Source organism: Zootoca vivipara, chromosome 5 (assembly GCF_965207765.1).
Source record: "Zootoca vivipara chromosome 5, rZooViv2.hap1.1, whole genome shotgun sequence".
NCBI lineage: Eukaryota > Metazoa > Chordata > Lepidosauria > Squamata > Lacertidae > Zootoca > Zootoca vivipara.
The window spans coordinates 2,236,269-2,260,829 of record NC_142588.1 but is presented as its reverse complement, the minus strand read 5'-3'; the positions used below and the strand labels follow the sequence as shown (position 1 = coordinate 2,260,829).

The window sequence follows — 24,561 nt, the reverse complement described above, 5'->3', positions numbered from 1 at the left end:
TACCACTTCAGACAGACTGTGGAATCACCGTATCGAGTGCTCCTTTGTATTTAAACTGCAATGAAAACAAAAGCTCAACTACACATAGACAAAGAGGGAAAGGATTGTAGCTTAGCTTTCTTCCTTAGATGTTTCTCCCTAAGATTCTGGTGGAAAGTTGCTTTAAAGAACACACTGCAGCCACCCATTTATGCAGAGGGGGAAAACAGGGTGTGGAATGGGCCTTGCTGCATAGGACTATTGGGCTTAACATGAAGACACTGGGATGCCCTAACATGGATTGTAAGGGTTGGGTGGGGAAGCCTCCTAGGGGCCAAGGATTCTGTTCTCATCAACCACATTTTCTGATTTGTATTTGTTTTCCCAAGCAAAGTGATGAAAGGATTTGTTGCTATGATCACACCCTCTCTAATATGTAAATCAGGGATGGCCAGCTGGGTCCCTGTGAGCTTTCTCTGGCGATTGAAGGGATTTATTTCCCCACTCCCAGGTCTCTGATATCCATTCACAATTTTAATCAAAACATTGGTGCATTTATTTATATTAAAAAGTACCCTCTCTTGTACTTGCCAGAAACATAAAATTGCTTTCTAAAGTTCTGAGGGACAGAAATAGACATTTAGGGTAGAACTAAACACTGCCTTGGCATATGTGTGTTTTGGTGGTAAAAACGATGCAGGAAAAGGATTTTCAGGGGAGAATCCGCAAACAAGGCAGAGTGCACAACTCTTCTCCCACTCACTCGGTCCCCCCCCCCCCATGACTAGGCTTACTTTCCTACCCCCTCATCTACAGCCAAGTTCGTTTGAATCAGAATGGAGTGTGGAGAACAATCGGATGGGGGGCGGGAAAATTAAGAATCACTCCCCTTTCACCTTTTGATTCTCTCCTGGGAACAAACCAGTCATTTGCAGAAAAAGGCAAATGCAGGCTGGAGAATCCCATGTTTTCTTCACATTACCTGTAGTTCTACTGTTATTTTAAAATCTCTTTGGAGTGTTTATTTCTAATGTAACGCCCTGATCATTTGTATTTTCCCTTATATCTTCCTGCTCTTTCCCTTGTGGTCAGGGCTGTCAACGGGGAAGGGAACAAGGGGTACACCTGTACCAGGCCCCAAGGCAACAGGGCCCCCAGACTCTTAGCTTTCATGTCTTTAAAAAAGAAAGGGAAGTCAGACATTTCTAATGGATGTAAGTTATAAAACAAAGTGTGGAGACACTCTAAGGATTTGGCAATTGACAAGCAACACCATTGCTAAAGACACTTAATTGCTGTTGCTAAGCATTTAGAGGAAATAATGCTGATGATTCCTACCTGGGAGTAGCAGAAAAGAAAGCAGAAACTCCTTGTTGCTGCTAACTTGATGCTGGACAGATGATGAAATCAAGGTACTTTTCTTTGAGCACTTCCCTTGTTCCCACATTATTTCATTCTTTCTCCACGTGTGGTGCCTTGCAGAATAAAACACAATTGGCTGGCTCTGCTATGTTCTAATTAGAAGTTATTTAAAATAGACGAGGTTTATTTCCTACTGAGAAAAATTTGTGACCCCCCCCCCGAATTCCCATATCCTCCTCATACTAGTGTGCTTGCCATCACTGGGCTATTATTAGTCACGAATACAGTCACGAATTAGCAAATTCAGCCATAAATTAATTAAACACCTTACAGCTGCAGTAAGTTAACACTCCTTTGGCCTTTTTTGTCTATATAATGATTTTGTGTGTGCGTTTATCAATGTGTGTGTGTGTGTATAGCATTGCTGAGAGTTGAGAAACTGCATACATTTGTTGTTCCTCCCGAGGACACAAGGCTGTGTACATTGTTTTCCCTTCCCCCACCTTTTAATTTTCAGAAATTGAGTCCTCCTCACAGAGGGCACCTGTTGCAGTGAGATCATCAGGACTGACCTCACTGTTTGTGTGGGTGGGAGCGATTGGATAGCCACAACAACCCGATTGGTGGTCCCTCCGTTGCTGGGCAGATCTGGCCAATGGATAATTTTGTGTATTAACCGAGGGACCTTTATATACCGCTGCACGTTGTGTACAGCTTCCTCTTTCGCTTCGTGCACTGGATCACCCGCCCACCCTCCCTATATTTAGGGTCTTACTATGACCTTGCTATGCTGTCGTGGGTCGTCTGTTTTTGGGACAGGGGCCCGGTAGGAATTTTCCCATTTGGCTGATTGGCTGGTGCCTTTTGGGTTTTGCCTGCCACGTAGCAAATCATCACAACTTTGTAAGGTTTGGCGGTTAAGCATTGGTTCAAGGTCGTCTGGAGTGGGGGGTGGTGGTGGAATTTTTTTACAGTGGTACCTCGGTTTACAAACACAATTGGTTCCAGAAGTCTGTACTAAACCTGAAGCGTACTTAACCTGAAACTAACTTTCCCATTGAAAGTAATGGAAAGTGGATTAATCCGTTCCAGACAGGTCCGCGGAGTACTTAAACTGAAAATACTCAAACAGAGGCGTACTTAAACCGAGGTATGACTGTATATATGTTGGAAGCTGCCCAGAGTGGCTGGGGCAACCCAGTCAGATGGGCAGGGTATAATTAATAAAATTATTATCATGGAATAGGATGTTCCTATTTTCATTGGAGAAATGTTGAAGGGTGTGACTTTATTGTACAGTATATGTTCATTAATATACCTGTGTTTGTATGCAATTGTGCCTAATAGACATTGTTTTGCCAGAGGTCCTCCTAATATAATCATTTGTGTATGTTCTTTTCACAAATATATGCCTTTTTATGGAGCCTTTCCTCTATATGCATTTTTGTATTTTTTCTTTCAAGATTCAGACAAGTTGCACATTTCAAAGGAGAGTTAGGTTTTGAGTTGCATATTGTTCTCAGAAGTACAAATTAGGCAGATTCACATTAAGATGTGAACCAAATTGTCCCCCATCTCTGTGGCTGGATCTAGACACATCAAAGAAGCACAGTGGTACCTCTAGTTATGAACTTAATTCACTCTGGAGGTCCGTTCTTAACCTGAAACTGTTCTTAGCTAGAGAAGTGCTTTTGCTAATGGGGCCCCTTGCTGCCGCTGCGCCACCGGCACATGATTTTCGTTCTCATGGCTCCTCCTCATCCTGGAGAGTAGTGACTAGTGGGAAGAACCACAGGGTTCTGTCTTGGGCCCAGTCTTGTTCAACATCTTTATCAATGACTTGGATGATGGGCTTGAGGGCATCCTGAGCAAGTTTGCAGATGACACCAAATTGGGAGGAGTGGCTAATACCCCAGAGGACAGGATCACACTTCAAAATGACCTTAGCAGATTAGACAACTGGGCCAAAGCAAACAAGATGAATTTTAACAAGGAGAAATGTAAAGTACTACACTTGGGCAAAAAAAATGAAAGGCACAAATACAGGATGGGAGACACCTGGCTTGAGAGCAGTACATGTGAAAAGGATCTAGGAGTCTTGGTAGATCACAAACTTCACATGAGTCAACAGTGTGATGCAGCAACTAAAAAAGCCAATGCAATTCTGGGCTGCATCAATAGGAGTATAGCATCTAGATCAAGGGAAGTAATAGTACCACTGTATTCTGCTCTGGTCAGACCTCACCTGGAGTACTGTGTCCAGTTCTGGGCACCACAGTTCAAGAAGGATACTGACAAGCTGGAACGTGTCCAGAGGAGGGCAACTAAAATGGTCAAAGGCCTGGAAACAATGCCTTATGAGGAACGGCTTAGGGAGCTGGGTATGTTTAGCCTGGAGAAGAGAAGGGTAAGGGGTGATATGATAGCTATGTTCAAATATATAAAAGGATGTCATATAGAGGAGGGAGAAAGGTTGTTTTCTGCTGCTCCAGAGAAGCGGACACGGAGCAATGGATTCAAGCTACAAGAAAGAAGATTCCACCTAAACATGAGGAAGAACTTCCTGACAGTAAGAGCTGTTCAACAGTGGAATTTGCTGCCAAGGAGTGTGGTGGAGTCTCCTTCTTTGGGGGTCTTTAAGCAGAGGCTTGACAGCCATCTGTCAAGAATGCTTTGATGGTGTTTCCTGCTTGGCAGGGGGTTGGAGTGGATGGCCCTTGTGGTCTCTTCCAACTCTATGATTCTATGAGATACAGGATGAGGCAGTCCTGTAAATGCCACTCAAAAAACTCAACAATTATGCAAACCAAGATTTGTATTGGATTGCATATTAACTAGATCCGGCCCAGGTCATATTGGCGAAATACAAAATGGTTCTTCCCCTGTCCAGATAAGAAGGGGTGAGTGATGATCTCCACCAGGAACTAGGGAGGAGGAAAATCTACATTGGGAACAAGGATGGGCGGCAGTGGCGGTGGTGGTGGTGGGGTTGGGGGTTGGAATCAAATCGGCCTTACCTGACAGTTGAAAAGGTAATCAAAGGCCATTGTGGGAGTGTCTGTGCTGTAAATCATGCCAAGTGGGTACAGAATCCAGGAGACCCCATAGGGTGACCCCCTAGGGGTGGGAGGAGACCAGCAGTGCCTCTTATTTGCTGTGAGGCTGCTGTAGAGACAGGGTTAGGCGGGGGCAGATCTGGTCTCCAAGGAGTTCATTGCAGCACTCGCTGCCAAAAAGGTGGCAGCAGCAGCAGCAGCAGCAGCAGCAGCAGGTGATGCATTCTTTGGAGGTCGGATTTGCTGTCCCTGTGGATCCTGCCATCTGAGGTGGTCACCTCCCATTGCATTATGGGTGGGCCAACACTGGCATTTACAGCTGAAGCCCACGTTAGCACCACTGGAAGTCTGCTGAGGCTGTTTAATAACTGGCGTTCACTAGCCGAGCTGGTTGTGTGAATGGGCATTACATTTCCATTGCTTCTAAAGTGAATAAGTTTTTGTTTACATCTCATGTAAATACCCTCAAGAAAGAAACTTTCTCCTCCTAATGAATCTCAGAAATGATGCTCACTGCAGAAGACACATGAGCCTGGAGATTCGGCTCAGAGTCAGAGCCACAACTAGGATCACCCCACCACAGTGCAATATGGAGCAAGCTTACTGGATTTCCATGTCATCATTGCATGTGCCAACAATGATTTCTTGAAGCCTGAAGTGGAAAACAAAATTGAAAGCACAAAAACATATGCAGATGAAATCTAGAGCCAGAGGAGCTTCTGCCAATGCTCGGCCACTTATGTATGCTCAGAAATATTTACTTAGGAATTCTTAATTAAATAAACCATCCAGTAGTCAGATCCTATTTCAGATGTGTCACAGTGCCACCACAAAATATATTAGCCACTCTTTGTCTACACATGCCATTGAAGAGTATGTTTTCTCTTTACTCTGCTAAGTAATTGAGCTGGACTGCCCCTTCTGTTGATGGAATGTGTGTATGGCTAGCTTCCTTCAGTCCATGCCTTGTACTCATTCTTTGCCCACAGTGATTGACGCTTTCTGACAGATAGAAGTAGCACCTCAGTAATCCTGCAAGAGCCCATTGTGTATACTAATGCTCCAAAACTCAGTGACTATATAAGCAGACGTACATATCCTGCTACAAATGCCAGCAGCCTCTGGTGTGTCAGGCTAGAGACCTTTCTCAGCCCTGCTGCCTGACAGATCCCTTGAACTGGAGATGCCAAGTACTGAACCTGGTCCTTTCTGCATGTAAAGCATGTTTCCCCTCCATGCATTGGGGGGTTAGAGTTACCCAGAGACATACCTGGAGGTTGGTGCAACCGGCACCTGCCGAGGACGCAGGTCTAGGGGTGGTGGTGCAAAAATTAGCCCCAAAATCAGCCTCCAGTTATGTGTGTGAGCAGGGCCGGCGCGTCCATTAAGGCGAACTAGGCAGTTGCCTAGGGAGCCAAAATGGAGGGGGTACTGGCCAGCCTGCCCCCCACCCCCCGCCGCCTGCCGCCGTGCCCAGAAGGGAGAGCGAGGGCTCCGGCAGCGCCTTCCCTCTCCACCAGCACAGCGAGCAAGAGCGTGGCAACGCACCGCCGGGGCTGCAGGCAGGCAGGAGAGCGCCTGCCGCGGCACCCAGAAGCTCTGGGCTGCAACAGGCACTCGCGGAGGCTGGGAGTGCCACGCCCCACCACCCGTGGCACCCCACCTGGGGCTGGGGAAGGGACCTGGCAGGCAGGGCCGCCTTCGCACCTCTCCGCCTCTGGGGCCGCCTACCTCCCGCGACGGCGGGAGAGTGAGCGGGGATGAGGGGCGCGGCGCTGGAGTGGCGTGGGACTCTGCGTGACCTTCCAGCACTCCGGTTGTAGACCCTCGTGCCTGCCCGCCCCGCCTGCCCTGGTCCCGCTGCCTTGGGACTCCCCGCGCGGGACAGGAGGCGAAGTGGGCGGCCCGTGGCCCTCCCGGGAGCGGCAGCTGCCCGCGGGGGGGGCAGGTTGAGGAGGGTTGGGGGGGCGTGCACTAATCGAGGTGGAGGGTGGCGGCAGAGCTGTGGGGCTTGGTGGCTGGTTGCGCCCTACCGGCCATCTGGTGGTGTGCAGGGAGGGGGGAGGTCGCTCCCTGGGGCGCCCCTGGGGGGCCGGCGCCCTGTGTTTGAAATATGATTGGCGGGGGGGGGCAGAAGGTGATCTCGCCTAGGGCGCAAAAAACCCTAGCACCGGCCCTGTGTGTAAGGTTGTGCATTTCGACAAGAACTGGGAGCTAAGTGGTAGGAATAAAGGCAAGGCGATATGAAGGTCGACTGCTGGAGACTATGGAGTGTGTGAGATATAGGTGTGTGGCAGTGTGCTGCCACTGTTGCAGTGAGATCAAACATGGGAGGAGCTTCCCCTACACCGTGGCACAAAAGTGTGCGAATTTTTTCACCCTTCCTCCTCGCCGCGCCTTCACTTCAGATGCTTTGAGTACTTTGGTTGCATAAAATGTAGTAATTTCTAATGTAGCCATTGGAGTAAAGTGATTTGAGGGTCAGGGGGTGTCGATACAGTTCCTTGCCAAGGTTGCCAGGGAGTTATCACAGATTGAGGTGATTTGTAGGAATTGTTATGCAAGTCAACATTTTCAAGGGTGGAAGGAATTTCTTTGCCTCTTCCTTAAGGTGGTTGAGTTGGTGGCAAGGAAAAATAAAACATTCCATCCCCTTTATTTCTAAGTACATCTTTTCTTGGTGTCATTTACTTTTTTTGTTGTGTTGCTGTTTATGATTGCCATTCTAGCAGCTATAAGAACTATCTTCCACTTTATGCAGCCACTGGGATACACCAGTATTCCCTGAACAGATCATTTAGGCTTGTTGGGGATAATTTGAATTCAGCCAAATATAAACCAATATTCCCAATGGGGAAGACATAAAACATGAATTGAAAATGGTGCATTTTCAAATATCTCAGGGACATGATCCAGGGAGTAGCAACTTAGCTGTAGCTTCCTGGCATGGAGACACACCCCTCTTGATTATAATGTACATAACTGTGTAAGGTATGAATCTGAGAAAACTGACCCTAAGAAGGCATTTAAGTCCCCCTGAGCACAGAATCAGTGTCCCTTCCCCTTCCTTCATGCTGTAAGTAAGATTTAAATGCCTCTCTAGTGTTGTAGTAGAACCTTAACATTAGATCTTCCATCTCCACATGGAGATGTACGTAGTCTATAATTCCATAAACTATTAACTGGGGATGGAATTCATATATCCTGAGCAGTATTATATCACATAGTAACCTGAATCCAATGAATTTGATTTTTATATATCAAAAATATTATAATATGTTTCAGGCTTGCTGACTCTGCAAAGATATTGTGGGGGCTGACACTCAGCTTCCATGGCCAGTGGCTCCTCCACTTCCTCCGCCTTCTGCCACTGCCACAGGCATAGCTGCCAAGTCTCCCGTATTCCCCGGGAAATCCCCGTTTTTCCAGCTGTTCCTAGCTGAAAAAACGGATTTTTTTGTTTTTCCCCAAAATGGCGTGGCGGCCATTTTGGAACTGGGCGGAACATGCTCAGAAGCGACTTTTGATGCTGCTCTGCCCAGTTCCAAAATGGCTGCAGTGCGACTTCTGGCACGGTGGCCATTTTGGAACTGGGCAAAGCAGCATCAAAAGTCACTTCTGAGCATGCCCCGCCCAGTTCCAAAATGGCGGCAGTGCTATTTCCGGCCCAGTCCCTTATTTCTCTGACAGCAACTTGGCAGGTATGGCCACAGGTCAGGGGCTGCTTCCCCTATGTGGCAGGAGAAGGAGGAGCCTTCAAACCCCTGGCTCATGCAACTGCACATGGTAGCGTCACATCTGGGCAACATGCCCAGATGAACATTGAGGGGGCCCGCTCCCCACTAACAAACATTGGAGGCGCTCAAAGGGGTTCAGCCCCATGGAGTCTGCACTGCTGATGTGCTCCTACATTCTGGCACAAAGAGTTATTTCAATGAATTAATTCTTTATCCCACCATTCAACCAAATTGAATTATCAAAGCACCCTCGATTGAACTGGTTAGCCAAAGTGAATAAAAACTCAATATTTTAACAAGGAGAGCCAAGTCAGCAGGGTGGGGAATGGTTAGAGCATGCCCAGAAGGGAACCTTGCCTAATAAGGGGGCGGGGAGAATCATAGAATCCTAGAGTTGGAAGAGACCACAAGGGCCATCCAGTCCAACCCCCTGCCAAGCAGGAAACACCATCAAAGTATTTTTGACATATGGCTGTCAAGCCTCTGCTTAAAGACCTCCAAAGAAGGAGACTCCACCACACTCCTTGGCAGCAAATTCCACTGCCAAACAGCTCTTACTGTCAGGAAGTTCTTCCTAATGTTTAGGTGGAATCTTCTTTCTTGAAGTTTGAAGAAAGAAGTTTCCACCTAAACATTAGGAAGATTGTTGCAGGGGAAAAACTCTCTGTGGGTTCTACCGTAGACCACCATATTTTGTCTACCTTCATGGGAAAATGCCACTTTTATATTGCTGGGCTTTTTGTAAATGCGGGTGGGTGGGTGGGTAGGTAGGTAGGGGAAACACACAAAAATTGAGAGAAATCTAGTTGTTGACCCCTTCAACCAACCTGTGATATTTCCACATTTAAAAAAGGTTCCATGTGATTTGCCATGGGGAGAAGCCAGGCTAAAACCATTTTGGTTAACATGTTCAGTAATGTTGGGGGGGGGGGGAAGGGGGCACCCAGAGGTGTAGTTACCCCAATTGCATTTTGAATTGGTACATTCCATCAAGAGCCGTACAATGTGGAATTTGGCTCCAATTCAAGTAACTAATAAAATCTGGAGTTCCTTCAACTTTTGTTTTAGGTCAACTTCTGTTTGCAACACTAAAAAGATGAGGGAGTGGTCATTAGTTCAGTTGATGATAAACCAAATAGCTCTCTACTTTCCCCCAGTCACTTATTGCTATTGATACCCAAGCTGTATAGCTTAGTCTGATGCTTTTACGCAGTGTAATCTGGTCACACATGGCACTAGAAGTCTTGATAAAACATGGCATTTAGGATTTCCTCTGATAAAAAAGGATATTGCACTGTGAGGAAAGATTAAATAGGTGCCAGTGCCAAAATACAGCACATTAATCTGTTTTTCAGCTGCTATGAAGCAAAAACACTCTAAAATCCAGCTGCAGATGTAGCTCACAATATGCCAAGACCTAAATGTGCAACATACCACATGAGAATGTGTGACAAACAAAATGAGGAAGCCTGCAAGGAATAGCTTAGGAGGAAGCCTGAAATTGTTAGGCATATTTATTTAATATAAATAAAGAATTTTCCAAACCTCAGTCTCATGACTCAGCATTTCTGCTGGCAATCATTTATGGCAACCACTTAAGAGTGAGATAAAAGCAAAGTTGGAGGATATATTGGTAAGGCTGAGCCAAAAGAGGATTAAGACCCCACCCCCAACAACAGCCATACATTTTTAAGGGAACTGAATGCCTTATATTTTGTATATATTTGTCTAGTATTTTCTAGCTCTGTGGGAATCTAAAGTTAGAACACAGTGAATAGGTGGGCAGGTTTGCATGGGAGCAAGTAGTCATTTGGGCACCCTGAGCCCAGACCACCTATGGCTTAAAAACAAGCCAATTGGAAGCCAAGGACATTTATTGTCTAAGGACAGGTGCTTGCATGCTGCATTGTGAGGATGCATGTGAAGCTTGCATTTTGAGCAAATAGGACATGAAGTTATTGAGCAAAGCCACAGGTACCTATTCTATATACACAAATTTCTTCTTTGAATGACAGCTGCCTCCTCTGCAGCAGCACCTTCAAAGCTATGCCTTGCCTGAATCTCTGCATTCCATTCTGGTTTTGTACATGAGCCATCATGAAGCATACTCTGTTGGCATTCATGATTAAGTGAGTTGATCAGCAAATATTATTTTTGTATTATGTTAGTCACTGAGAATGGCATTGCAATAATGCTTTGTATGGGACTGTAATGCTTTGGAATTTGATTTGATTGCCTGTAAAATAAGCACAAACTTTATTCTCCCTCTGATCACTGAAATCACCCAAAAAGGTGATTTCAGTGATCTGGAACTGGAAATGTTATATCCGGTTAAGTAGCTAAGCGCCTGACCTCTGAATCATAGAAGCCCTGGGGTTTCAAGAGCCACTGCTATGAACTCTCTAGTTTGTGTAAATTTTGTCAGTTATGACTAGTACTTTAATTGCTATAAAGCAGTGTATCAGTGTATTATTGTCAAGAAACAGGGATGGCCTTATAAACTGCCTACATCACCAGGACCATAATACTTTTTGGGGGATGTCAGTTCCATTTCAGATACAGATGTGAGAGATGCTACATAACAGTCATACATGGACATTCATCACTGCATTCATTCATTCATTCATTCAATCAATCAATCAATCAATTCATTCATTCATGGACTGCAGCATCAAATGGCAGCTTCTATATGTGAATAAGCCATTGCAGAACATGGAGGTAAGCTGGCTTCTCTATACATGGAGCAGAATTAGGTAGTAGAGATCTAAGTTGGTAGAATGGTCTGCACCACTTCAGACTACAGGTGTGTGATCATATTCTTTTAAGTCTCCCTTTTGTTAAACAAACAGCCTTCCCGTATAGCAGAGAGGAGAGTGACCTATGGCCTTCACTCTTGAGATGCTAAACTTCGACTGCTGGGGAGGATTTTTTGGTCTGTTTTATGTAGGGGAGCAGTAAAAATGAAATTGCTCCCTCCATGCACAGTACAGAGTGGGACAATCTACCATTTCAAGCCTCTGTCACCTGATTCTGTTCCATTTGTAGATCCAGCCCTGGAAGTTTCATGTTGACTTTTGTTTTTAAATTATTCTTTTTGTAAGCTACTTTGAGTGACTGCTATTGGAAGGGTGGTATAGATATAAATAAATACAATGCTCTCAGTGCAGCCAGTTCACACATTCAGCTATGGGACATCAAGAGATGTACATACACTATGTGAAGCAGCCTGGTTGTTGGCCTCAGTAAGTGTGATGCTACTCAGAAGCATGTATGGCTATGGAAGGTGGGAAAGTATAAGAGGGACAAATGAAGCTGCCTTATATTGAAACAGATATGGCAATTGGTCCATCTAGCCTAGTACCTGGTCTTCTGAGGTCTCAGGCATGTTTCTGCTACTGAAGATTATTTCAAATTGGAGGGATTTTGAATATGAGCTGGGGGTGGAACCCAACCTTTTGCCTGAAAAGTGTATGGTCAGTCACTGATGTCTTAGGTCCCCTATAGTGAAAGTAGCAAGGATAATAAAGAGAGCCTAGGGGACCCTAAAATGGGTTAGAAGCAAGAATGCATGAGCATCAGCTGATCAAATGATCAGAGATTAGGTCTCATGTACCGTTGTGAAAGAATGGAAGGCAGGGCCTCCAGCAGGAAGCATCTGCTGGAAATAGAAGACCTATTCACTCTTCCAGTGCATAGACAATGCTTCATCATGACAGTGCCATCTTGGTGTGGTTTCCAACAATACACAAAGTACAACAATATATACAACACAATAAAAATTAAAAGCAGCACAATTCATAAAATAAACAATAGAGCAAAAGCATGAAAACAATTAAGCCAGTCTGCAGGAGGCCCTGGCGAGTACCAGGACCAGGCCTCATCAATCTGAATCCTTAACAGGTCCAAGAATCCCAGAATCCAATGTAACAATGAACATGTTAATATTCCGTTTGCATTTCTTTAATGCCTAAACCTGCTGCTGGGAAAAGGAACTTCAAAATGGATATGGTTATTCCCTATAACAGGCGTCCCCAAACTCGGCCCTCCAGATGTTTTGGGACTACAACTCCCATCATCCCTAGCTAACAGGACCAGTGGTCAGGGATGATGGGAATTGTAGTCCCAAAACATGTGCCCTATAACTTTTCAACACTTGCATTTGCACAGTTCACTGTACTAATATACAAGGGCTCCAAGACTGGCCAAGGACTCCACTACTTAAAACACTCCCATTTTCACTTTTCGCAAAGCACAAGGAAGCTTAGAGGTTGCATAAGACATCCCTCAAGTTCACATCACACACCTTGTCTCTACCTGGCTAAGGCGTCCGTCAAGGATGCCTTGCTCTAAAGCACAACCTTGAAAATGACATTACATATATTGTGTTGTGTTTCAGTCTCTGCCGCAAGCTTTTTCTCTTCTTTTATTTGCTGCATGTAGCTAATGGATGGTGGACTTGCAGCACTGGTGCCATGAATGGTGTGGGCAATGAGAGTACCCATGACTCATATCTAGTGAAAAACCTTATCTTATAATGCTGAATAAAGACATTCCATCTAAACAAAAAGTTGTCCTGTCTGATGTTCTGTGCTCTCAAACTTGTTAGTTTAGCCAACAACATCTGTTGTAGCACTCTGTAATGGATGGGAAGTCATTAGATCCCCATTAGTTTCAATGGGTCAGTTCTGCGTCAAACTTAGTTAAGTGCCACCTCTACAATTCAAGCTTCCTCTCCAACACTGTGCTGCTGTTTGATCTTCAGCTCTGGATATTAGAATGGAAACCACTGCAAGGCTCATAGTATTGTAGTGCAGACATTGCATTTTATGGAATGAGCTCCCTATGGAGATCTGGTGATCACTGACGATGAGGTGCTTTCACAGACAATTAAAGGCCTTTTAGTTTTCTACAGCATTTCTTGACTATTGAGTACTTTATTGGTTCTGGTTGCTTTAGTTGTTGAAATTATATGACTATATGGATGTTCTGTTATTTATTTATTGTAAGTAATGTACATTGTGAACTGCTTTGAGATAAGTGAAAAGCAGTATATAAGTTTTTAAAATAATAAATAAAGCAGCACAATCTCTTGCTCTGGAGTTAAAGCCATAGCTTAGTCCTCCTGGTTCATTTTGAAGCACAACTTGTTTCCAGCAGGGGCCAGCTCCCCTTTGCTAAGGGTATCGCAGCCTCAGAACTGTTTATCATTGAGATAGCATATTGCAGAAGACAAAAACTTTAATGAAAATTGTATGTGTGTCTGCTGCAGTTATTGAAAATAACGTTTACTCTGTCTGAACGTTTGAGACACTTCTGTGAAAAGTTCCAACCATTTTCCAGGTCTGAAAAACCTGACTCTGAAATTTGTGCTCACAAGCTCCTATTAATCATTCATCACCTCATGTTTATAATAATGAGCGTGAATGTTGGTTGAATAAAGTCATCCCCTACTTTTTATGTTGTGGTTTAAAATTAGAAAGGGATGAACTGGCTTGAAAGCATTTTGCAGCGAGGCGGAGCCAGTGCCCACTAAACTTAATCTGCCCTTCAGTTAGCAAGATTTCCAAAAATCCAAATCAGATTTTTAATATCTATTTCTCACATCTCCCCATTCCCTCGTATGATCACAGGCAGAAGCTGGAAGTGCCAACGTTTTGTAAGACAGATTGCACATGTGGTAACTCTGGCCCAAGCAAAACTAGGCATTACCGAAAGTCATGCAAGGTTTCCAGCCCCACTGCCAGACCAGAGAGGTTGGGATAAGTGTGCGTAATTATAGGAGCCCCCTTCCAGCCCTTTTGCTCTTAGCCAGTTGCCTTGTCCAGCATGCTATGCTATCAAGGAAATGGAATTAATGGCTTCCATTAGCTCTAATGCTTCTTCTCTGCTTTTCTTTAGAGCTTTGTCATCTGTGGTGGCTTTAGGAGCAAACATAATCTGCAACAAAATCCCAGGCTTGGCCCCTCGGCAGCGAGCAATCTGCCAGAGCCGTCCGGATGCCATAATAGTGATCGGAGAAGGGGCCCAGATGGGGATCAATGAATGCCAGTACCAGTTCCGATATGGCAGGTGGAACTGCTCAGCACTGGGAGAGAAAACAGTCTTTGGTCAAGAGCTTCGAGTAGGTAAGGGATTCCTTCAAGTAATGTTGGAGAGGAAAAGCATATTAACAGGCATATAATAGATGCCAAATGTAACTATCATAGATCAGATATCCTCTTTCTTTCTTTCTTTCTTTCTTTCTTTCTTTCTTTCTTTCTTTCTTTCTTTCTTTCTTTCTTTCTTTCTACATGTTAATGTAAAGGTAAAGGTAAAGGGGCCCCTGACCATCAGGTCCAGTCGTGCCCGACTCTGGGGTTGCGGCGCTCATCTCGCTCTATAGGCCGAGGGAGCCGGCATTTGTCCGCAGACGGCTTCCGGGTCATGTGGCCAGCTTGATGTGGCCAGCTTTGATGTGCTTTCAAACTGCTAGGTGGGCAGGAGTTGGGACCGAGCAACGGGAGCTCACCCCATTGCAGGGATTCGAACCACCGACCTTCTGATCAGCAAGCCCTAGACTCTGTGGTTTAACCCACAGCGCCACCTGGGTCCCAACATGTTAATGTGGGAAAGTCAAATGTCAGTATATTGGCACAGATTAATGAAACCAAGTGGCATAACTCTTGGACATATGCAATTTAGACCCTTAGGAACCCTATTTTAAATTGTGTGAGGTATTTTCCCTTTACCCCAGAAAGCTCTTCAGTACTGAGCCTGTGTAGTCCTAGTGCCTGTTCCTTTCTCTTAACATCCTAGATTCTTCCTTTTGGTGCAAAGGGCATCAATTCATATGTAGATTAGAAATATCCATTCATGTGAATTGGCCCTGGAGTCTCCACTATGCTATATTAGTAGTGATCTGCAAGTCTCATGGGCTCATTTTGAAATTGGAACTGGTAACTGACTGGACTGCTTCCTTAGAATTGCCACAGACATTTTTAAAAAATGAATTTGAAGCAAATTTGGGGTTCCATATTGCCATGGCAATATTGGAGCCAATCATGGGGAAGGGTTTTCTTCTTTTTTGTGTGTGTTGGTAATATGCCGGTAGCATGTGAACATGGACCTAATATTGTACTAGTATGGAAAATGGCTGTGTTTGCTGGAAGATGATGGTCTTCACATTCAAAGTTTCAGGGTGAACAACTGTTGATTATATCTCTGGTAAGAATTGGGCTTTTTTTCCATCCCTGGACTACATTAACCGAAATATTCACCAAGTTTGTGAACTTGTTCAGTGAACCTGGGGAACTCCCAAAAATGTCTGACTCTGATTGATGTGGTGCTTGGTGGCTTTTTATGGTTTAAACCAAACTCAGACTAAACATGGGCATTTCAGCTGTGTTTTGCTTTGGGATTGTAGGTTCATCTTAAGCCAAAGCAGGAGGTTAAGTAGAGGGGTAAGAAACCACAAGAATAATAATAGCTGGGGAAAGGGGACTCTTGAACACCTTCAGAGGAATGTAGGTTCTGCAGATTTTCAGTAATTTATGATTAAAAGACTGATTGAATAATTTAAGGGTTAGACTCTGATCTGCTCCTGTGATAACAGATTGCTTTAAGTTAAGTTTGGTGGCCTAATCTCTGCCCCACAAGCAATTTTTTTCCTGCCTTCCCCAAGACCCCGCAGATTTTGGAAGAAGTGGAAAAAGAGAAGAAAAAGAAAGTCAACACAGTGTTGGGGTGGGCAGAACCTGCAAACCAGCCCTCTCCCAAATTACTTGAGTGAACATCGCCACAGCTCAGCTGAGGAAATGAGGCTGTGTGCTTACGTATGTCTGTCTGGGTGTACTCTCTCTCTCTCTCTCTCTCTCTCTCTCTCTCTCTCTCTCTCTCTCTCTCTCTCTCTCTCTCTCTCTCTCTGGGTGTGGGTGTCTTGTGGGCCTCAGAGTGTTGGCCAATGTTGGCTATAGTCCCTGGGTCAAAAAGCATTAGCCACTGCTACCTTAAGTCTATTTATCATCTGGGAAGTCAGCAGCATAGTGGCCATGGTTTAGTGGCAGTGGACATCTGCCGCCTGCAGGAATAATAATAATAATAATAATAATAATAATAATAATAATAATAATAATAATAATAATAATAATAATAATTTATTATTTATACCCCGCCCATCTGGCCGGGTTCCCCCAGCCACTCTGAAGCCCCAGCTTCAGTCTCTGGCAAAGACCTCCACCAAAGACCATGTGGAGCTTTGATGAACCCGTAATCAGAGCTTGGTAAATGCCAATAAAAGAATTAAAATTTTGCATACAGGCAAACCAAGCTTTGTGTCAAGGAAATCCGAATTCTGCGATTCATGCAAATTATGCACTCAACAAATGTGCTCCCCCCATTTTACATAAATGTGTGTGGCGTACTTTATTATTTTCATATATTTTTTCTAATTTTGGGACAGGACAATGGGATGCTGCCCCCTTTGCCTTTGAGGTTACAGCAAGCATTGCTCATATATTTTGGATAGCAACTCCAGGTCTCCTCTCCCACACCCTCCACAAGCAGCATGTAATAAAAAACAACAACATAACAACAACATCAACAATTCAGGCCACATCCCTTCCCTATCTCCACAATGAGCAGATCACAAAGTGGACTAAGCTCAGAGAAATAGGATGGCGCTGCATCATGCTTTTCAGATTACTACACATTACCATACAGAAAAGAAATGAGTCTGTTGTTTTGGTGGTTTCCATGCAACTTGAGTAATGTCCAGTTCTGGCCTTTCAAATCTAGCTTCACAGCCATTAGGTCAGAAACTTGGTGGGGTTTTTTTTTTATAAAACTAAGATTGTATGGATGCCGAATTCAGTACTGAATACTGTTGAAGTCTATTTTAAAGTCCACAGAACATGTGCAGAGTTCTGTAGTAACCACTGCAGAGCACGTGCAGACTTCCTGCTGGAAGCTTGGCTGCAAATGCCGATGAAACAAAATGAAGTAGTCGCTGTCACTAACAGCTGACTTAACTAAACGAAGTTTATTATGTACAGCATATATACAGATAAAGGAACTCAAAAACAAACACTTCTTCTCTCTCTAAACTTTCTCTTAACAACCGTTCTCTTCAGCTCCAACACCCTACACCACCACCAGCTTCTTTAAGAGTAAAAGGTAAAGGGACCCCTGACCATCAGGTCCAGTCATGACCGACTCTGGGGTTGCGCGCTCATCTCGCGTTATTGGCCGAGGGAGCCGGCGTACAGCTTCCAGGTCATGTGGCCAGCATGACAAAGCCGCTTCTGGCGAACCAGAGCAGCACATGGAAACGCCGTTTACCTTCCCGCTGTAGCGGTTCCTATTTATCTACTTGCATTTTGACGTGCTTTCGAACTGCTAGGTTGGCAGGAGCTGGGACGGAGCAACGGGAGCTCACCCCGTCACAGGGATTTGAACCGCCGACCTTCTGATCAGCAAGCCCTAGGCTCAGTGGTTTAACCCACAGAGCCACCTGGGTCCCATAGCACTGCCTTATATAGGCATACACATTAATCACTGGTCAGTTGCTAACCCCATATCTGCAGGCAGATCTCTCAACCTTCTTTATTGGTTCTGGGCTTTCAGCCAACTCTTAATTGCTAGAGTGAAATGAGCTGCACCCCCAACACCCCCTCACAGCTCTCACTGTGCAATTAACTCTTGAGCATGAGCAGAGTTTCTTTAACCAACTTTGTCGCACAATCCCAAATTATAACAAACGTCAACAGTTTTGTCATAATATCAGCAATATTTCGTGCACTTTCCACATATGTAAATGTAATGATATTTCTTTGAATATTACATCCGACGTTCTGGTACTTTACTGACATGTGTTTTGATCTAGAATTAAATCTTTCAGAAACACTTAGATTTTTACACGCTTGGTTGTCAATGTACACTTGGATTGGCATGTCACATTTTATACTTAGAGCCATTAACAATTGTTTATAGAATACTAATTTATTACACAAATCACTAAGAGCTCCATATTCGGCTTCTGTGGAAGAAGTACTAACAATATTTTGCTTTCTGGATTTCCAGCCTATCAATGACTCTCCGAACATGATTTCCAGTAATAATAATAATAATAATAATAATAATAATAATAATAATAATTTATTATTTATACCCGCCCATCTGGCCGGGTTCTCCCAGCCACTCTGGGCGGCTTCCAACAAAATATTAAAATACAGAAATCCATCAAACATTAAAAGCTTCCCTAAACAGGGCTGCCTTAAGATGCCTTCTAAAGGTCTGGTAATTGTTATTCTCTTTGACCTCTGGTGGGAGGGCATTCCACAGGGTGGGCGCCACTACCGAGAAGGCCCTCTGCCTGGTTCCCTGTAACTTGGCTCCTCGTAGAGAGGGAACTGCCAGAAGGCCCTCGGCGCTGGATCCAGTCTTGTTACTGATTTGCAATCGGGCAAATTCGCTCAGTCACTGTCCGAGTAACATTGCAGTTTTTCTTCACCTTCTGAGCTTAATCGTAAAGCGTTATCAGCTGTCTGTTTCAGATATCTAAACACACGTTTCACACTTAATCACTGGTCAGTTGCTAGCCCCATATCTGGTTCTGGGCTTTCAGCCAACTCTTAATTGCTAGAGTGAAATGAGCCTGCACCTGGTGTCATGTAGACGAAAAACCCCAGCATTCTGAACTTTTTCCTATGCACCACATAATAATAATAATAATAATAATAATAATAATAATAATAATAATAATTTATTTATTTATTCCCCAGCCACTCTGGGCGGCTTCCAACAGAAAAATAAAACACAGCAATCTATTAAACATTAAAAGCCTCCCTGAACAGGGCTGCCTTCAGATGTCTTCTAAAACTCTGGTAGTTGTTTTCCTCTTTGACATCTGTTGTGAGGGCGTTCCACAGGGCAGGCACCACCACCACAGAATACACCCAGGATGCAAAGACAGAATTTCCAGTATCCTTGTGATATGGTTCAAATTATTAGAGTCAGAAAGAAATCCTGAACCAATTCAGACAGCTTTTTGGTTAATGTGAAACACTCTTCTCCTTCTTATTACTTTTATTCGGTTTTTTGTTATTTTTTCCTCATACTGTCATTGTGTCATATTATTGGCACTGTAATTTAACTATTTGTTAGTGGTTACTGTTAATGTCAAGTTGATGGTATGTTTATGATAAAACATCTGTATATTTATTATGGGAAAATCTATATTGATATATTTGTTTTTACTCCAGTAATTGGGGGTATGGGGTGCGGGAGTGAGCTATGAAGAATGGAAGCTCAAAATAATTTGGACGATAATAAAGAGAAGAAATTAAGACAATTTTAAACACAGTGCAGAGGAGTGCTAAACTTTGCATCATAAGAAAGGAGGGGTGATTGTTACAGGCTGGTGTGTGTATGCCTTTCACGTGAAGGTGGTACCATCACATAAATGTGCGAATTATAGTTGTAATCCATGTACGGCACAGGTGGGCAACCCACACCTGGAAGGGGGTATGTAACACATGTGGACATAAGCACTACTACCAAGTAAAATAAAATAAAATAATAAAATAATAAAATTTCATGAACATATTAAAAGCAGATTTACCAATACAGCCATATTGTTGGTGCTGCCCAAACATCTCAAAAAACAAAAGTATGTCAAAACAATGACAGGTTTGGTGCAAGGCAGGGAACCCTGAGGGGCGACTGCAGAGGAGGCCATGCAGAGAAGAGCCCCAGATGGCAAGATCAGGGTCCAGGAAGGCTCATATGGGGAAGGGCGGTCTACGAGAGAGAATGAGTGAGTGAGTGAGTGAGAATGGCTCCACTCACTGCCAACCCCCCCCCCCCCACAGCAAGCAGCCTCCCCATACAGCCTCTCATCACTGCATCTGGCCCTTGAAGGCACACAGGTTTCTCCCTGATGCAAAGTTTCCCATGAAAGCAAATAGGAGCTTTAAGAAGGGGGACATTTTTCACAGGGAAAATAGTATGTGGGGGTGGGGAGGTTGACACACAGTATCATGGTTCTGATATGAATTTCATGCACAAGGATGCAGGTCATGGATCTCTTTTGGCCCCCAGTGAGAATTTTGGCCCCCAGTGAGAAAGAGGTAGGTTGAAGCACACAAGGACCAGCCATATAAATATATTTTCATACCCTCCAACATTTCTCAGTGGAAAATAAGGACATCCTATTCTGTGGGTTAAACCACAGAGCCTAGGGCTTGCCGATCGAAAGGTCGGTGGTTTGAATCCCCGAGACAGGGTGAGCTCCCGTTGCTCTGTCCCATCTCCTTCCAACCTAGCAGTTTGAAAGCACGTCAAGTGCAAGCAGATAAATAGGTACCACTCCAGCGGGAAGGTAAACAGTGTTTCGGTGCGCTGCTCTGGTTCGCCAGAAGTGGCTTAGTCATGCTGGCCACATGACCTGGAAGCTGTATGCCGGCTCCCTCGGCCAGTAAAGCGAGATGAGTGCTGCAACCCCAGAGTCGGTCACGACTGGACCTAATGGTCAGGGGTCCCTTTACCTTTATTCTACACCAGGAAGCTTTTCGCGCGGTTGATCTTGCTGCACACATAGACATCATATACACATATACATCTGTCACCTTGAGCCAATTGCAGCCTCTCCACTGAACCTACCTCACAGGATTGTTGTAAAGAAAAATGTGTGAGGGAAGGGATCATGTACAACACCTTCCACAGATAAATGGAATGAAATAATTTTTTAGCTATAAGCTGCCTTGAGTCAGGGGGAAAAGGTGGGTAGCAGCAGCAGCAGCAACAACAACAACAATGGAAACTGTGAAAATGAGCAGGAACACACCAAAGAGTAAAATGAGTGAATTCTTACTTCTTACTTACTTCTGAGTAAAAATGGTTAGGAATCCAGTGTAAGGCTGCCATAAAGGAATGAACACTCCATGCATTTCTTTGAAAAATTGCTGGCTGTTGAAGCATTGCAATTAAAGAATTTAAAGTGGATTGGTGACATTTTCCTTCAAATTTATAGGAAGAGCTTTGTATGCCAGCTTCACTATTTCCTTCATTTGATGCATGTACTTTTTTGCAGTATAAACAGGACTCCATTTTTGCACCCACACTCACACAGCAAAGTCTCTTCTTTCCAAAAAGGACAGGATTTGGGGGGGGGGGGCATGCGTCTGATCTCTCCATCACTTTTAATTGTTCTCTGAGAAGTGGAGGCAAGTAAAAAGGGAAACAGGGACATTCCAGGATCAAATCAGAAACCGATATGGCTTCTGTAATTCTGGAACTATTTCTGGAAAATTGGGACACTTGGAGGGTATGCGTTTTGAAGGCAGAAAAAGGTCAGTATTGCTGCTTTAAAGAGAAGTCATCAAATGATGACAAATTCTGTACTCTTCTCCCACCAGATGCCACCCTTGAGTCCTAATAAGCTGCCCCTCTTTGCATCAGGTTCTAAGCCTCAGGAAACTTAGCATGTCTAATTCATGTACCAGATAGAGAAGCTCTTCACACATTTCTGTACCTGTGCTGCAAGGGGAAGAGGCAAGGTTCAGCCACAGAGCACATGCTTTATACATACAGAATCTGTGGCGTCTTTAGGTCAAGCCAAAGCAGATGATCAGTATCAAGGCTGAAATAGAGAAGACAATGGAAATTCTTGGATCTGCTATCTCTAAATTTTGGGCAATAACTGGGAAAGGTCTGTCCAGATCAAATGGTTGGTTATGTTTATCCCAGAGAATAGAAGATTAAGGAGGGCCCATGACAATGTCTTCAAAAGCCTGATGGGCATTCCATGCAAATGGTTAAACAGATTTCTTCATTGTTGCTCCAGAGGGCAGGACTAGAGCCAAAGGATGGAGATTGCAGGGAAGCAGTTCTTCACGAAACATGAAAAGGAACTTTCTAACAATATGAACTGGTCAACTGTGAAAGAGAATTGCCTTGAGAACTGGTGGCTTCCCCTTTGCAGAATGCATTTAAGCAGAGGTTCATGGCTCAAGGATGCTGTGGTTGCATCCTGCTTTGCAGGTTCTTCATTGAGTTTGAACTAGATCAGTGGAGGTCAGAAACTAGATCACAATTTACTCTTGTGCTTTGTAGTAAACTGCCAAGGATTTCTGACAGCATTTTTATGTTGTGAACTGCCCCAAGATCTGTGGATAAAGGGTGGTACACAAATTAAACAAACAAACAAACAAAGCAACCTGTCTCCTGTATAGAAATAATAATATCAAAATGACATACACCAAACAAACAAACAAAAACGTATTGAAATGTGGGCAGGGGAGAAGCTAACCAGGCTTTTTGTAAGGCAGGATTGGGACCTCAGTTCAGCTCTGGTGCTCTAAACAAATTTCTGGGCTCAAAATTATTTCATTTGAAACGTCTATCCTCTGCACCAGGCTCTGGGCAATGGGTTTCAAGGATCCAGTAACAAAACAAAAACAAAGTAGATCTCCAAAGACCGAAGCCTGCCCACCTTGGACTAGTAAAATAAAAAAATTCCTTCAGTAGCACCTTAAAGACCAACTAAGTTTTTATTTTGGTATGAGCTTTCGTGTGCATGCACACTTCTTCAGATACAGTGAAATGGAAGTTTCCAGGCACTTATGTAGAGAAGGGGTGGGGAGGGGTGGGGATGGGGAGGGGGGGACTAGATTATCTCATAAGCACGCTTCCAACCCTATGATTTTATGAGACCCTAGTGCCCAGGGTGGGCAGTTAACGCTTTCCCTCAGCTCATGTTCCTGACAAAAATGCTCCTCCCCAAACTGTTCTTTATGCTGTTAGGGAAAACAAGAGTGCAAAATGAAAGGACACCTGGGGTGGGGGTGGGGCTTACACTAAAATGGCATTACATGACATTAAAATGAATACAAACGGGGATGTGAGCATTTATCTTTTACCGATAGAGCCTATTTTCAGCTTCTGAAAGAGCCACTAAGTCAGACTATGTCTAAAGATACCAATTATCCAAATATGTGTGTCAGGAAGGATGGCTGTTGGAATTATTTCAGCCACATTACATCAGGCCCGGGTAGCCAGCAAGTTGGGGCAATGCTAAGAGGCACCATCAGAAAGAGCAGCAAAGTGCTGCTCCTGTTTAGCTGTCCTTGAAGCAGTAAATCAGCAGAACGCAATACATGCTGTGGAATTCCAGCTTTATCATCAGGCAGCCTGGAAGCAGGGAAAAACCAACAACAAGGTTTCTTATGGAGAAAAGAGAAGCCTAGCTAAAGATTATCTTGGCTCTGGTGAGATAAGAAGAAGTGGGAGGGTATTGTTACTGCTAAGAAAGCAAAAGATGATAGATAATGAGAAGCTCAAGGTTCCAGTTTGTTACATGCATTTCTTAAGGCCACAGTTCTAACCCTGCTTACCTGGAAGTAACCCCCTCCCCCCCCTTTGATTTCATTAGGACTTACTTCTGAGTAGACATAGTTCAGAGTGCGTTGTGAGACTCACCAAGAAGAATTCCTTCCTTCGAGGGGGACTCAAACTGTGAAGTAACAACTCTTTATTAACACAGATGTAACATTTAAAGGGACCCAGGTGGCGTTGTGGTTAAACCACTGAGCCTAGGGCTTGCTGATCAGAAGGTCGGCGGTTTGAATCCCTGTGACGGGGTGAGCTCCCGTTGCTTGGTCCCAGCTCCTGCCAACCTAGCAGTTCGAAAGCACGTCAAAATGCAAGTAGCTAAATAGGAATCGCTACAGCGGGAAGGTAAACGGCGTTTCCATGTGCTGCTCTGGTTTGCCAGAAGCGGCTTTGTCATGACCTAGAAGCTATATGCCGGCTCCCTCGGCCAATAATGCGAGATGAGCGTGCAACCCCAGAGTCGGTCACGACTAGACCTAATGGTCAGGGGTCCCTTTACCTTTACCTAACATTTAAAGAGTGGCAGGATCAGTTTAGAAGCTGTTACCCTGGGATGAAGCTGTCCATTTCAGTTTCTCCAGGTGGGAATGGGAAATATTATTGTCTGAAACCCTAGAGATCTGCTGCCAATCAATGAAGACAGCAGTGAGCTATGTGGACTCTACACCGTTCACGTTGCGATACTAATGTTGTAACACTGTAACAAAATTATATTAGTGTCAAGTCACTTTATAGCACCATTAAAGGGCACAGCCATTGGCTGCAACACTGCACTGAACATGGAACATGCAAAGGGTACCCTGTTTCTCATATTTTAAGACATACCCATAAAATAAGCCATAGCAGGATTTTTAAGCATTCAAGGAATATAAGCCATACCCTGAAAATAAGACATAGTGATAGGCGCAGCAGCAATGCCGGCCATGGCAGGAGGAGGAGGAAAAATATAAGACATCCCCTGAAAATAAGCCATAGTGTGTTTTTTTGAGGAAAAAATAAATATAAGACATGTCTTATAATATGAGAAACACGGTACTATATCATTGGGATAATCTCTGTTA

At 44.1% G+C, this 24,561-nt stretch overlaps 1 protein-coding gene across 2 annotated transcripts in view; it reads left to right on the top strand.

The window, feature by feature from the left end:
- Nucleotides 1–24,561, top strand: part of WNT7B (Wnt family member 7B) — a 124,186-nt gene that overhangs the window by 77,873 nt on the left and 21,752 nt on the right. For both annotated transcript variants that reach the window (XM_035137569.3, XM_060275161.2), the window contains exon 2: nt 14,033–14,259. In XM_035137569.3, the coding sequence (XP_034993460.1) occupies nt 14,033–14,259 (227 nt within the window). The remainder of the gene's footprint in view (nt 1–14,032; nt 14,260–24,561) is intronic.